We start from the raw sequence: 14,246 nt of genomic DNA on the forward strand, positions 1-14,246 counted from the left end.
TCGAACCCGGGTCTGTAGTGATTCCTCAAGCACTGCGAAGTAATGCCTTTGACTGCAGCACCACTCAGGAGGCCTCTGCAAATTGATTTAAACAAACAATTGGTACCCAAAGACACACGTCACTCCATTGAATTTCAAAATCCCGATGTGACACTCTTGCCAAAAAGTTTGCCTACCCCTGATCTAGAGGGAGGTTTAGTTATGCTATAGTCATGCTACATTTTTGTTTTAACAATTATTGTTTCATTATTATTAGACAGTAGTTTTAAAGATATTTTCTTTTTTATTGTTTTAACAAAGCAATTTTACTGTGTTATCTTCCTTTTTTCATATTATTCTGGTTACTAAGCATTGCTTTTTGTCAATTGTTTGTCCTTTGAAAATAAAATGGTGCATCTCAAAGAGATGTCATCCTGAAAACTGTCAAAAAAATAAAGAATTAAACGTTACAGCATTTGAATTGTGCTACCAGAGGTTTTACACACTATAATGCTAATGCTATGTGGTACAGTGGCTTGTGTAAGCATTCATCCCCCTTGGCATTTTTCCTGTTTTGTTGCCTTACAACTTGGAATTAAAATGGATTGTGGCGGGGTTTGTTTAATTTGATTTACACAACATGCCTACCCCTTTGAAGATGCAAAGTATGTTTTTTATTGTGAAACAAACAAGAAATATTACAACAAAACACAACACTTGTGTATGCATAACTATTCACCCCCCCCCCAAAAAAAAAAGTCAATACTTTGTAGAGCCACCTTCTGCAGCAATTACAGCTGCAAGTCTCTTGGGGTATGTCTCTATAAAAACTTGGCACATCTAGGCACTGGGATTTTTGCCCGTTCTTCAAGGCAAACTCATCCAGACCCTTCAAGTTGGATGGGTTCCACTGGTGTACAGCAATCTTTAGGTCATACCACAGATTCTCAATTGGATTGGGTTCTGGGCTTTGACTAGGCCATTCCAAGACATTTCAATGTTTCCCCTTAAACCACACAAGTGTTGCTTTAGCAGTATGCTTAGGGTTATTGTCCTGCTGGAAGGTGAACCTCCGTCCCAGTCTCAAATCTCTGGAAGACTGAAACAGGAATTTTGCTGTATTTAGCGCCATCCATCATTCCTTCAATTCTGACCAGTTTCCCAGTCCCTAACGATAACAAACATCCCCACAGCATGATGATGCCACCACCATGCTTCACTGTGGGGATGGTGTTGTCGTGGTGATGGGAGGGGCTGGGTTTGCGCAAGACATAGCGACTTCCTTGATGGCCAAAAATCTCAATTTTAGTCTCATCTGACCAGAGTACCTTCTTCCATATGTTTGCGGAGTCTCCCACATGCCTTTTGGCGGACACCAAAGGTGTTTCCTTATTTTTCTCTGTAATTAATGATCGGTCCCTTTTTTTCAATTTTCACCTAAGCCCAGTGGCGTGTACGGCTTAAAGTGGTCCTATGGACAGATACTCCAATCTCCACTGAAGGGCATTGCAGCTCCTTCAGCGTTATCTTCGGTCTCTTTGTTGTCTCTGATTAATGCCCTCCTTGCCTGGTCCGTAGGTTTTGGTGGGCGGACCTCAGTTGGCAGGTTTGTTGTGGTGCCATATTCTTTCCATTTTTTATAATGGATTTAATGGTGCTCCGTGGGATGTTCAAAGTTTCTGATCTTTTTTTTATAACCCAACCCTGATCTATACTTCTCCACAACGTTGTACCTGACCTGTTTGGAGAGCTCCTTGGTCTTCATAGTGCCACTTGTTTGGTGGTGCCCCTTGCTTAGTAGTGTTGCAGACTCTGGGGCCTTTCAGAACAGGTGTATATATACCGAGATCATGTGACAGATCATGTGACACTTAGATTGCACATAGGTGGACTTTTATTGAACTAATTATGTGACTTATAAAGATAATTGATTGCACCAGATCTTATTTAGGGGCTTCAAAGCAAAGGGGGTGAAAACATATGTACCCACTTTTCAGTTTTTAATTTAATTTAAATTAATATCACTTCACCAATTTTGACTAATTTGTGTATGTCCATTACATGAAATCTAAAAAAATATCCATTTAAATTACAGGTTGTAATGCCACCAAATAGGATAAATGCCAAGGGGATGAATACTTTTGCAAGGCTCTGTTGCTTGGTAAACAAACTGTAATCATACCCTCATCCCCAGCCTAGACACCCTTTTATAGTACAGTATAAACTTGTATTGATGTGATGATGTCATATGCCTTCTAAACAGATGTCCAATCCAGGGCTTGTCTTGTCAGTGATGAGATGCAGAGAGACGGCAGGTCATATATATAACTGCTCTCCTGCCCTCTCTCTGACTGTTAGAGGGGGTAGGTGTGAGTGAGGATGTCTCTGCTGTTCTTGTGGTCTCTATCTTCCTCCCTCATACTCAGCCCATCCTCCACCCTAGCCACAGACTCAGAGTGTGTTCTGCTGAGTGGATTTGATCCTGGGTTTGTGGCTGATGGTGACTTTGTCATTGGGGGTATTTTTCCACTGCACTACAACCAGGAGATGCCAGACGTCAACTACACCTACCAACCAACAGCCGTCAGGTGCAATGGGTGAGTTTTCAGTGTTAATTAACCAGTAATACTCTATTTGATCTGTAACCTCTTTCCTTCGTGTAGTTTCCAGTTCTATTTGACTACTTTTATCTTCACTTTCTCCTCTGTTTTTTCCTCCCCTCCCCTCCTCATCTCTCTCACTCTCTCTCCTCATCCTTCCTCCCCTCCTCCCCATCTCTCTCCTCATCCTTCCTTCCTCCTCTCTCGCTCTCTCTCCTTATCCTTCCTCTCCTCCTCATCTTTCTCTCCTCATTCTTCCTCCCCCTCCTCATCTCTCTCTCTCTCTCTCTCTCTCTCTCTCTCTATCTCTCACTTTCTCTGTGTATTCAGGTTTGACCCGAGGGCTTTCCGCTGGGCTCAGACCATGAGGCTGGCGGTGGAGGAGATCAACCAGAGTGAGCAGCTGCTGCCCAACCACACGCTGGGCTACAAGATCTTTGACTCGTGTGCCTATCCTCTGACAGGGCAGAGGGCTGCTCTGGCAATGTTGAATGGACTGGGCCAGGCTCACACTAACATGTGTTCTGGTGCCTCTCCTCTGCTGGCTGTTATCGGAGAATCCGGTTCTGCTCAGTCTATTGTCGTATCCAGAATCCTGCAGCCCTTTAAAATACCCATGGTAGGGCTCCACTATTTACCTTTCAATTATTTCACTGATTGATCAACTGCACTCATGATACTTTCTGTACAACCTTTCTGGTTCTCTGTGTTTAAATATGTATATGAAGAGGTCATTTCCAAAAACGCTATATAAACTGATTTGTGTTTCTGTTAAACAGAAGTGATTGCTTATGGGTACATTCATGTGTGTGTGTGTACTGTTCTCAGATTTTTTTATTGAAAGATTTTAGAAAATGTGTTTATTCGAAAAACACTATATAGCCATTGTTTAGCTGCAATGGAATGTACATATCCTGTCTATTTGACTGTGATATGTGATTGTCTCACTGAGCTAGATAAATGCACTTACTGTAAGTCTGGATAAGAGCATCTGTTATATGACTAAATTGTAAAATGTAAATGTTTTACTTACAGATCTCATATTACTGTATTTAATTATTATGATTATGATTATATATATATTACTTATGTAAAACCTAGAAGTCCTACTTATTTCTCTGAACATGAGGCAGATGTATATCATTTAGCAAAAAAACATGATTATTTGTCTCGCTGAAATGAAACCATCAATTGATAGATTTTAAACAAATAAATGTATAATTAAACAACCCCGTGCCATGATTAGATAGTAAAAAAAGAATCTCTTTAACCATTTCAGCAATAAAAGCTCATTAGCAATAAAAGCTAATTTACCAACATTTCTGAAAATGTATACATAGCGTTTTGGAAAGAAACTTTTCAAATGAGTGTTCTTGTGTCTGAGTTGTAGAAAGAATGAGTGTTTTACTAACAACGTCTTTCCTCAGATCAGCTACTTCTCGTCGTGCGCGTGCCTCGGTGACAGGAGGAAGTACCCCACCTTCTTCAGAGTAATCCCCAACGATGACTACCAGGTGAAGTCCTGCAATTAAATAAAAAAAGGATTAGGCAATGATCTCATGAATCTCAGGATTCTTCAGGAAGTATTTCTGAAGTGGATCTCCTTGTAGTCAACTTAAATGGAGTGAAGCAGAGTATGTTCACTTCCTGGTCTGTTACAACATAGTTTCTGTCTAATCTTCCCTTTCTTCTATCCCAGGTGAAGGCTATGGCTCAGCTGCTGGTACGGTATGACTGGCGCTGGGTGGGGGTGGTGCGTGGGGACCATGAATATGGGCACTTTGCTCTACAAGGGCTGCTGAGGGAGCTAAAGGGGACGGGGGTGTGTGTGGCCTACCAGGAGATGATCCCTCTGCTCTACAATCAGCAGAGGGCCCTGGAGATCATAGAGGTATGAAGAGAGGGAGAGAGACTGTTTTGTCCCTGACGTCTTGCATATTTAAAAAAAAAAACTAGTACTATACAAAATTAAAGGTTATATCTCTCCCTGTCTTCTCTCTCTCCCCACCCTGTCTCCTCCTCTCTCCTTCCTCTCTCCTCTTCTGCCTCCATCTCTCCCTGTCTTCTCTCTCTCCCCACCCTGTCTCCTCCTCTCTCCTTCCTCTCTCCTCTTCTGCCTCCATCTCTCCCTGTCTTCTCTGTCTCCCCACTCTGTCTCCTCCTCTCTCCTTCCTTTCTCCTCTCCCCACCCTGTCTCCTTCTCTCTCCTTCCGCTCCTTCTCCCTGCCTCCACCCTCTCCTCCCTCTCTTCCTCTCTCCTCTTCTGCCTCCATCTCTCCCTGTCTTCTCTGTCTCCCCACCCTGTCTCTTCCTCTCTCCTTCCTCTCTCCTCTTCTGCCTCCATCTTTCCCACCTTTACCCTCCATTATTTTCTCATCTCTCCCCTCTCGCTCTCTTCTCTCTAGGTCATGCGTAGCTCCACAGCGCGGGTAGTGGTGGTGTTCTCTGCCGAGGGGGAAATGACCCCCTTCCTGAAGGACTACATGGCACAGAACATCACAGGGATCCAGTGGGTGGCCAGCGAGGCCTGGGTCACTGCCTCTCTCTTCACCACCAGCGAGTACTTCCCCTACCTGGGGGGCACCATCGGCTTTGGGATCAGGCAGGGACAAATCCCAGGGCTCCGGGACTACCTGCAGATGGTGAACCCCCGCAGGTACCCCTCTAACCCCCTGGTGCAGCAGCTGTGGGAGGCTCTGTACGGCTGCTCTCCCTCTCTGTCCCCCTCCAGCACCCTGATGCCCCCCTGCTCAGGGCAGGAGACTCTTCTGGAGCAGCACTCAGCCTACATGAACACCTCCAGCCCCAGAGTGGCCTATAATGTGTACAAGGCTGTGTATGCCATCGCTCACTCACTGCACAACCTCCTCCACTGCCAGGCTGGGGAAGGACCCTTCCACAACCACTCCTGCGCTCACAGCACCAACGTTCACCCCTGGCAGGTATAGGTATTGTAACTATCTGGACCGTTTATAAAAGTAATTCAACAGATCATCTGCTGTACCTGTTCAATATCTGTCATCTCTGCACATCCATATGCTAATTGACAGCTATAGGGCTTCATACCACTCTGCAAAAAATATCACATATATTATTTTTTCCTGATTTTGCAATGTTTCTTCAAAGCTGCAGCACTATCTACAAGAACTTGCCTTTTACATTTCTGGGGAGGAGGTGAACTTTGACCTGAAAGGGGATTCCATCCCGTACTATGACATCATCAACTGGCAGAGGGGCTCGGGTGGGAACATGGAGTTCATCAACGTCGGTCTGTTCGACGGAGCAAAGGCCTCTGGGAAGGAGTTGGTGATCCAGGAGGAGAAGATCGTGTGGGCGGGGCATCAGAGCAAGGCAAGCTGCTCACACTGTGTATTTAACCACATCAGATGCCAACTGTTGACGTTCTGTAGGGTGAGGTGGAGGTAAGTAGGTGGAATGGGATAGGTTGGGATGAAATACTGTGATTCCAATGTAAGATGCATGTTGGTCTTGCAGTGTCTCCCTGTCACATAGTGTCAAGTTAAAAATAATAGTCATGAAGACAATACATTTTATGCTAAATGTATACAACTGGTTCACAGTGAACCAGCTTAATCAGTGTTCTCTCTGTGGTGTTCAGCTGGTGGTCTCCATGTGCAGTGCCAACTGTGCTCCAGGATTCAGGAAGGCTGTCCGTCGTGGGGAACCTCTGTGCTGCTTTGACTGTGTACCATGTGACAGCGGCAAGATTAGTAATCAGACAGGTGAGGACTCTGATTTACCCTAATCAATATAATGACTTACCTGTAGATTAGTAATCAGACAGGTGAGGATTCTGATTTATGTTAATCAATATAATGACTTTCCTGTAGATTATTAATCAGACAGGTGAGGACTCTGATTTACCCTAATCTATATATGACTTACCTGTAGAGTAGTAATCAGACAGGTGAGGATTTATATACCCTAATCAATATAATGACTTACCTGTAGATTAGTAATCAGACAGGTGAGGACTCTGATTTATGTTAATCAATATAATGACTTACCTGTAGATTAGTAATCAGACAGGTGAGGACTCTGATTTATGTTCATCAATATAATGACTTACCTGAAGACTAGTAATCAGACAGGTGAGGACTCTGATTTATGTTAATCAATAGAACAACTTCCTTTTAGTAGATTTTATATAGTCTCTCTAGATCCAGTTGAGTGCATTATTTTTTTTAAATTTAATTTAACCTTTTTATACTCCCCATCCCGGATCCGGGATCGTGAATAAAGCCTCAGGCTCATTAGCATAACGCAACGTTAACGATTTCTGAAAATCGCAAATAAAATGAAAATAATGCGCCTGCTCTCAAGCTTAGCCTTTTCTTAACAACACTGTCATCTCAGATTTTCAAAATATGCTTTTGAACCATAGCAAATCACTAATTTGTGTAAGAGTATGCTAAGCTAGCTTAGCATTTTGAGTAGCATTTAGCACGCAACATTTTCACAAAAACAGATGTTTTCAGATGTTTTCAATGAGGAGACTCTCAGTTACATAGCAAATGTTCAGTTTTTCCTGAAAGCGTCTTTGTGTAGGAGAAATCGCTCCGTTTTGTACATCACATTTGGCTACTGAAACGAACCGAAAATTCAGTCACCAAAACGTCAAACTTTTTCCGAATTAACTCCATAAAATCGACCGAAACATGGCAAACGTTGTTTGGAATCAATCCTCAAGGTGTTTTTTCACATATCTCTTCATTGATATGCAGTTCGTGGAAGCCTGCTTTCCCCTCAGAATCGCATGGAAAAATACCAGCAGCTGAAAAAGACGCACCAATTTCGACGGAGGACACCGGGCGGACACCTGGAAAATGTAGTCTCTTATGGTCAATCTTCCAATGATATGCCTACAAATACGTCACAATGCTGCAGACACCTTGGGGAAACGACAGAAAGGGCAGGCTCATTCCTCTCGCATTCACAGCCATATAAGGAGACAATGGAAAACGGAGCCTCAAAAATCCTGCTGGTTTCCTGGATGCCGTTTCATCTTGGTTTTGCCTGTAGCTCCCGTTCTAGGGCACCCACAGAGAATATCTTTGCAGTTCTGGAAACGTCAGAGTGTTTTCTTTCCAAAGCTATCAATTATATGCATAGTCGAGCATCTTGTTGTGACAAAATATTGCGCTTAAAACGGGCACGTCTTTTTATCCAAAAATGAAATAGCGCCCCCATAGCATCAAGAGGTTTTAACTTGGCAAGTCTGTCTTGATCAGGGGCCGAATGACAGATTTGTACCTTGTCAGCTTGGGGATTCTATCTAGCAACTATGCACATCCTGTCTGTGTGTTGTGTTGATGCTGGCAGAAAGGGCCTGATGTTGTCCAGCAGCACGTCCTCCTCCAGTCGTCTTATTCCTGTAGCCTAAAAGTTATTTTTTGTTTAATAGTGCCAACAGGTAATGGCCCAATTTACCCCAAATTGGTAATGATTTCAAAGAGACACTGTCTGTCAAGCAGTAACACTTTTTATTTGGTTATCCGTTAGTAACACAAGAAAATTGTTTAAATTCTCCAAAATAAGCATATATGTAAAACATTCCACACATTAATCGTCAAATAAAAAAATAAAAAACAATGTTTGTTTTTATCAAATTTTTGGATCAATTTCATCCATAGCCACTAGTGTGTGTTGATAAATGTGATACATTTCATCCACTTGATATGAACTTGATTTGTTATTCAATCCAACTGTTCTGAAATACTCAGAGGCTGAGAAAATGGCGGTTGAGCTAACCTGATACCGGTACGACCTAAAATGGCCGATAATGGCACTAACGTTTGACTTTTAAATGCCATGGGCCTATCAACTCAGTTCCAATTGCATATGAAATATTGACTCTGGACTTTGTATAGAGATATTGACTGGAAGCTAAATAAGAAGTTACATTTGAGTTATTCTTAGTCCTAGTGGCTGCCACACCCCCACACCCCCCGCCCGGGGCCAAATCTGGATTGGTTCCATATCTGCAGTGGAATTGGAAAGTATTCAGGTCCCTTCCCTTGTTTCACATTTTGTTATGTTACAGCCTTATACTAAAATGGATTAAATATAAAATGTTTCCACATCAATGTACACACAATACCGCATAATGACAAATTAAAACAGAAATACCTTACTTACATAAGTATTCAGACCCTGTGCTATGAGACTCAAAATTTAGCTCAGGTGCATCATGTATCCATTCATCATCCTTGAGATGTTTATGCAACTTGACTGGAGTCCCCCTGTGGTAAATTCAAATGATTGGACATGATTTCGAAAGGCACACACCTGTCTGTATATGGTCCCACAGTTGACAGTGCACTTCAGAGCAAAATACTAGCCATGAGTTTGAAGGAATTGCCCGTGGAGCCCCGAGATAGGATCGTGTCGAGGTACAGATCTGTGGAAGGGTACCAAAATATTTCTGGTCCGCAAGAACACAGTGGTCTCCATCATTCTTAAATGGAATAAGTTCGAAACCAGCAACAATCTTCCTAGTAATGGCCTCTCGGCCAAACTGAGCAATTGGGGAAGAAGGGCCTTGGTCAGGGTGGTGAACAAGAACCTGATGGTCTCTCTGACAGAGCTCCAGAGTTCCTCTGTGGAGATTGGAGAACCTTCCAGAAGGACAACCATCTCTCCAGCAATCCACCAATCAGACCTTTATGTGGCCAGACTGAAGCCACTCCTCATTAAAAGGATCTTCTCAGGACCACAGACTGGGATGATGGTTCACTTTCCAACAGGACAACGACCCTAAGCACACAGCCAAAGCAACGCAGGAGTGGCTTCGGCGCAAGTCACTGAATGTCCTTGACTTGCCCAGCCAGAGCCCGGACTTGAACCCCATCGAACATCTCTTGAGAGACCTGAAAATAGCTGTGCAGCTACACTCCCCATCCAACCTGATGGGCTTGTGATGATCTGCAGAGAAGAATTGGAGAAACTCCCCCAAAACAGGTGTGCCAAGGTTGTAGCGCCATACCCCAAAAAACTTGAATCTGTAATCCCTGCCAAAGGTGCTTCAACAAAGTACTGAGTAAAGGGAATAGTGAATACTTTACTGCATTTTTTTATTAATACACAAAACTGTCAAATCTGTTTTTGCTTTCTCATTATAGGGTATTGTCTATAGATTAATGAGTGGAAAAAAACAACAATTTAATACATTTTAGAAAAAGGCTGTAATGTAACAAAATGTGAAAAAAAGTCAAGGGATCTGAATCCATTCCCAAATACACTGCATATCTTTTTAGGGTACATACATCTACTTCTCTGTGCCTAATGCTCTGTCACAAAGTTGAAAATTTAGTCAACATTTTCAGCTTAGCCACTGTGTACCAATAGTATACAAAATATATTTTTCATTTCCCTGTATTAACATTTCTCTGTATAAAAAAAATAGTTTTGAATTTATGACAATTTACTCTTGTTGGTGTTTTAAGACTTATGATCTGTACACCAGTCCCACATCTGCTTCCAAATGTCACTTACCTGTAGGATATCACAAGACTTCACATCACATACCCAAAATTCCTAAGCTCTGTCTCTTTGTTTTTCTGTGTAGATTCTATAGACTGCACAGAATGTCCCGAGGACTACTGGTCAAACGCTGATGGAACAATGTGCATCCCCAAAGTGGTGGAGTTCCTTTCCCATGATGCAATGGGGATAGCCCTGACGGTGATCGCTGTAGTGGGCGCCTGTCTGACCGTGTCCATCCTGGCAGTCTTCCTCCATCACAGGACCACTCCCATCGTCCGCGTCAACAACTCTGAGCTGAGTTTCTTTATCCTTCTCTCCCTGACTCTGTGCTTCCTGTGTGCGCTGATGTTCATCGGGGAGCCCACCTCCTGGTCCTGCATGCTGCGCCACACCGCCTTCAGCATCACCTTCTCCCTCTGCATCTCCTGCATCCTGGGCAAGACTCTGGTGGTCCTGGCAGCTTTCACTGCCGCCAGGCCTGGGAACAACATTATGAAGTGGCTGGGGCCCAAACAGCAGAGGGTCATCATATTCTCCTGCACCCTGGTTCAGGTGCTGATCTGTGCTGCCTGGCTCATGGCTGCACCTCCCTACCCCTCCAAAAATATCCAGGACCAACGCTCTAAGATCATTCTGGAGTGCAGTGTGGGCTCCCAACTGGCCTTCTGGTGCGTTCTGGGATACATCGGCCTCTTGGCCTGTCTGTGCTTCATCCTAGCTTTTCTGGCCCGGAAACTGCCAGGCAACTTTAATGAGGCCAAGTTCATCACCTTCAGCATGCTGATCTTCTGTGCGGTGTGGATTTCCTTCATCCCTGCCTACGTCAGCTCTCCAGGGAAGTACACAGTAGCTGTAGAGATCTTTGCCATCCTGGCCTCCAGCTTTGGGCTGCTGTTCTGTCTGTTTGCTCCAAAATGTTACATCATCCTCCTGAAGCCAGAGAAGAACACTAAACAACATCTCATGGGGAATAAAAAGTAGTGAATGAGTAATACAAAATGTATTTTTCCTTATGTGCTCATGTTACTTAAAATGTACAGTTTATCCCATATGGGCTACAATCTGAACTGAGTATACAAAACATTAACAACACCTGATCTTTCCATGACATAGACAAACCATCTGAATCCAGGTAAAAGCTAAGATCCGGTATTGATGTCACTTGATACATCTACTTCAATCAGTGTAGATGAAGGAGAGGAGACGGGTTAAAGAATGATTTTTAAGCCTTGAGACATGGATTGTGTTTGAAAGATTAGTGGAATCTGTGTGGGTAGCAGGACAGGTAGGATGACTGACATTGAAGGTGAACAGGTGGTAACGTGTCAGGTCACCGAGGGATGGATGAGACTGGGGCAGGAATTCCTTGAACCATAACGTGGTATATTTACTAGTCTGTGCTTCATAACAAAGGAAACAGAATAACATGTATCCAATCAAATTCATAACATGACTCCAATCAAATTCATAAATCACAAAGATCCAATTATAACAATCATTCATTCTTAACATAATTGGGTAATTAATTTCAATAGAAATCAACAGAAATCATCCTTGAGTCATTTAAGCTCATAACTATTCATCATAATCATGAGAAGACTAATACAAATAATTCAATCAGTGATCGGTTATTAAAACTATAATCCCCATCAGTTTGATATCAGAATTGATCAGTTCCAGCAAACAATGACGTTTCATATTTCACCCTTTCAAGTTTGTCTTCACGTGCACATGTAATTTCATTACCTATTAACCATATATTGATGGCATAATTGGCCTGTGATGATCTGCAGGGCCCTAATCATTGACCATTTACATTACACAATAGGCTTGCAGCGTGAGCTCCAAGCCGCGCTCTCCGCGGTAATAACTATAAACAATAATTGATAGCCCGCTCTTCCAATGGCAACAGATAGTTCAGATGAAAAGGTAACAGATTCGGTAGTAAAAGATTCGGTGGATTTACGTGGATTCATGGACGCACATAAGTTCTGGATTAAACATAGTTAAGGAAGAGAAAGCAGCGAGATCGGGCAATGGCGATTTCCTCCTTTCAATGATTTGAGACCTGTCTGACATTTCCACCTGACCTAATTAAAGTGCCCCTGGCCCAGCTGAGTAAGTGGCCGTGAATTAAATGATTCTTCCACCAACTCCATGGGCCTTTTCTACAGCATATGTGTGTCATTCAGAGGGTGAAAAGATTTAAGTGCCTTTGAATGGGGTATGGTAGTAGGTGCTAGGTTTGTGTCAAGAACTGCAAAGCTGCTGTGTTTTTCACACTCAACTGTTTCCCGTGTGTATCAAGAATGGTCCACCACCCAAAGGGCATCCAACCAACTTGACACCTCTGTGGGAAGCATTGGAGTCAACATGGGCCAGCATCCCTGTGGAATGCTTTCGACACCTTGTAGAGTCCATGCCCCGACGAAATGAGGCTGTTCTGAAGGGAATATGGGAGGGGGGGCAACTCAATATCAGGAATTTGTTCCTAGTGTTTAGTAAACTATATTGAAAATGTTGTTTAACAATGTGTATCTTCCACCTCTGCAACCTTTGAGTAGAAACTTGTTGCTTGCAAATAAGGAGTTACAAAAATAAAATGTATATTTATTCATCTGGATTTATTGTTGTTACTCTAATTAATTGATGCACTTGGGATACAAAAATATCAAAACCTCATCAAAAATATAAAAATTAGGGCACAGAGTATTCACATTCTATTAATGGATATTTATTTATTTTTACTTTGGGGGAAATACTGTATAGAGCCAGCAGGCCAAGAGGGCTAGACTGTAAGAGAAGTACTGTTTAGAGCCAGCAGGCCAAGAGGACTAGACTGCAAGGGCCAAGAGGACTATTAGGCCTGGTGTTACCACATTAACCCTTTCTTAGTGTTCCTCTCTGGTCTCAGCCTGGTGTTACCATGTCATCCCTTTCTAGTGTTCCTCTCTGGTCTCACTAAGATTATGTAACATTTAGGGGCAAAGATGCACAGCAGCAGACTAGAGGACTAAAGGATAAAACTAGAGGATAAGATGGTGAATATCTCCACAGCTACAGTGTGCTTCCCAGGAGAGCTGACGTAGGCAGGGACAAAGGAGACTCACACTGCACAGTTAGAACCCATATAGTGCCAGTTAGAACCCATCTACACATGTCCTCAGGGTAGTACAAGGTTTGTCATTTCCTCTCACAACTTGCAGACTTGTTTACATGCTGCTGTGCATTTTGTTGCCAACCTTACTGTGCTACCTGACAACTTTACGGTTGTAACTTTTTTTACCATTTATATTTTTAGTTTTTCCCTCACTCAACTTTTTTAAATTAAACTTTGTCACTCCGGACGTTTTATGTGGACGTGGTTCGTCAGGACCTCCAACAGCCGAAGCTAAGTAGTAACATTAACATGATGCCTTCTAATTGCATTCGCTGTACTCATAATACAGGAGGAATACCTATGTGAGAATGCTGTTCATCGACTCCAGCTCGGCATTTAACACCATAGTACCCTCCAAGCTCGTCATCAAGCTCGAGAACCTGGGTCTCGACCCCGCCCTGTGCAACTGGGTACTGGACTTCCTGACGGGCCGCCCCAAGGTGGTGAGGGTAGGCAACAACATCTCCACCCCGCTGATCCTCAACACTGGGGCCCCACAAGGGTGCGTTCTGAGCCCTCTCCTGTACTCCCTGTTCACCCACGACTGCGTGGCCACGCACGCCTCCAACTCAATCATCAAGTTTGCGGACGACACAACAGTGGTAGGTCTGATTACCAACAACGACGAGACGGCCTACAGGGAGGAGGTGAGGGCCCTCGGAGTGTGGTGTCAGGAAAATAACCTCACACTCAACGTCAACAAAACTAAGGAGACGATTGTGGACTTCAGGAAACAGCAGAGGGTTCACCCCCCTATCCACATCGATGGAACAGTAGTGGAGAGGGTAGTACGTTTTAAGTTCCTCGGCATACACATCACAGACAAACTGAATTGGTCCACACAGACAGCATCGTGAAGAAGGCGCAGCAGCGCCTCTTCAACCTCAGGAGGCTGAAAAACTCGGCTTGTCACCAAAAACACTCACAAACTTCTACAGATGCACAATCGAGAGCATCCTGGCGGGCTGTATCACCGCCTGGTACGGCAACTGCTCTGCCCA

General features: G+C 43.5%; 1 protein-coding gene across 1 annotated transcript; it reads left to right on the top strand.

Moving 5' to 3' along the window:
* The first annotated feature begins 2,358 nt into the window (after nucleotides 1–2,358).
* Nucleotides 2,359–11,066, top strand: LOC135553185 (extracellular calcium-sensing receptor-like). The gene is made up of 9 exons (XM_064985353.1): nucleotides 2,359–2,576; nucleotides 2,910–3,198; nucleotides 4,007–4,093; nucleotides 4,279–4,470; nucleotides 4,985–5,235; nucleotides 5,311–5,521; nucleotides 5,706–5,906; nucleotides 6,199–6,322; nucleotides 10,168–11,066. The coding sequence occupies exons 1-9, from the start codon at nucleotides 2,359–2,361 to the stop codon at nucleotides 11,064–11,066; spliced, it is 2,472 nt and encodes an 823-aa protein (XP_064841425.1).
* Nucleotides 11,067–14,246: the final 3,180 nt, after the last annotated feature.

Source organism: Oncorhynchus masou, chromosome 13 (genome assembly GCF_036934945.1).
Source record: "Oncorhynchus masou masou isolate Uvic2021 chromosome 13, UVic_Omas_1.1, whole genome shotgun sequence".
Classification (NCBI taxonomy): Eukaryota; Metazoa; Chordata; class Actinopteri; order Salmoniformes; family Salmonidae; genus Oncorhynchus; species Oncorhynchus masou.

Coding starts and splice junctions, on each gene's coding strand:
- LOC135553185 (XM_064985353.1), top strand. CDS start 2,359: ATGTCTCTGCTGTTCTTGTGGTCTCTATCTTCCTCCCTCATACTCAGC. Junction 4,094..4,278: donor TCCCCAACGATGACTACCAG/GTGAAGTCCTGC, acceptor CTTCTATCCCAG/GTGAAGGCTATGGCTCAGCT. Junction 4,471..4,984: donor GGGCCCTGGAGATCATAGAG/GTATGAAGAGAG, acceptor TCTTCTCTCTAG/GTCATGCGTAGCTCCACAGC.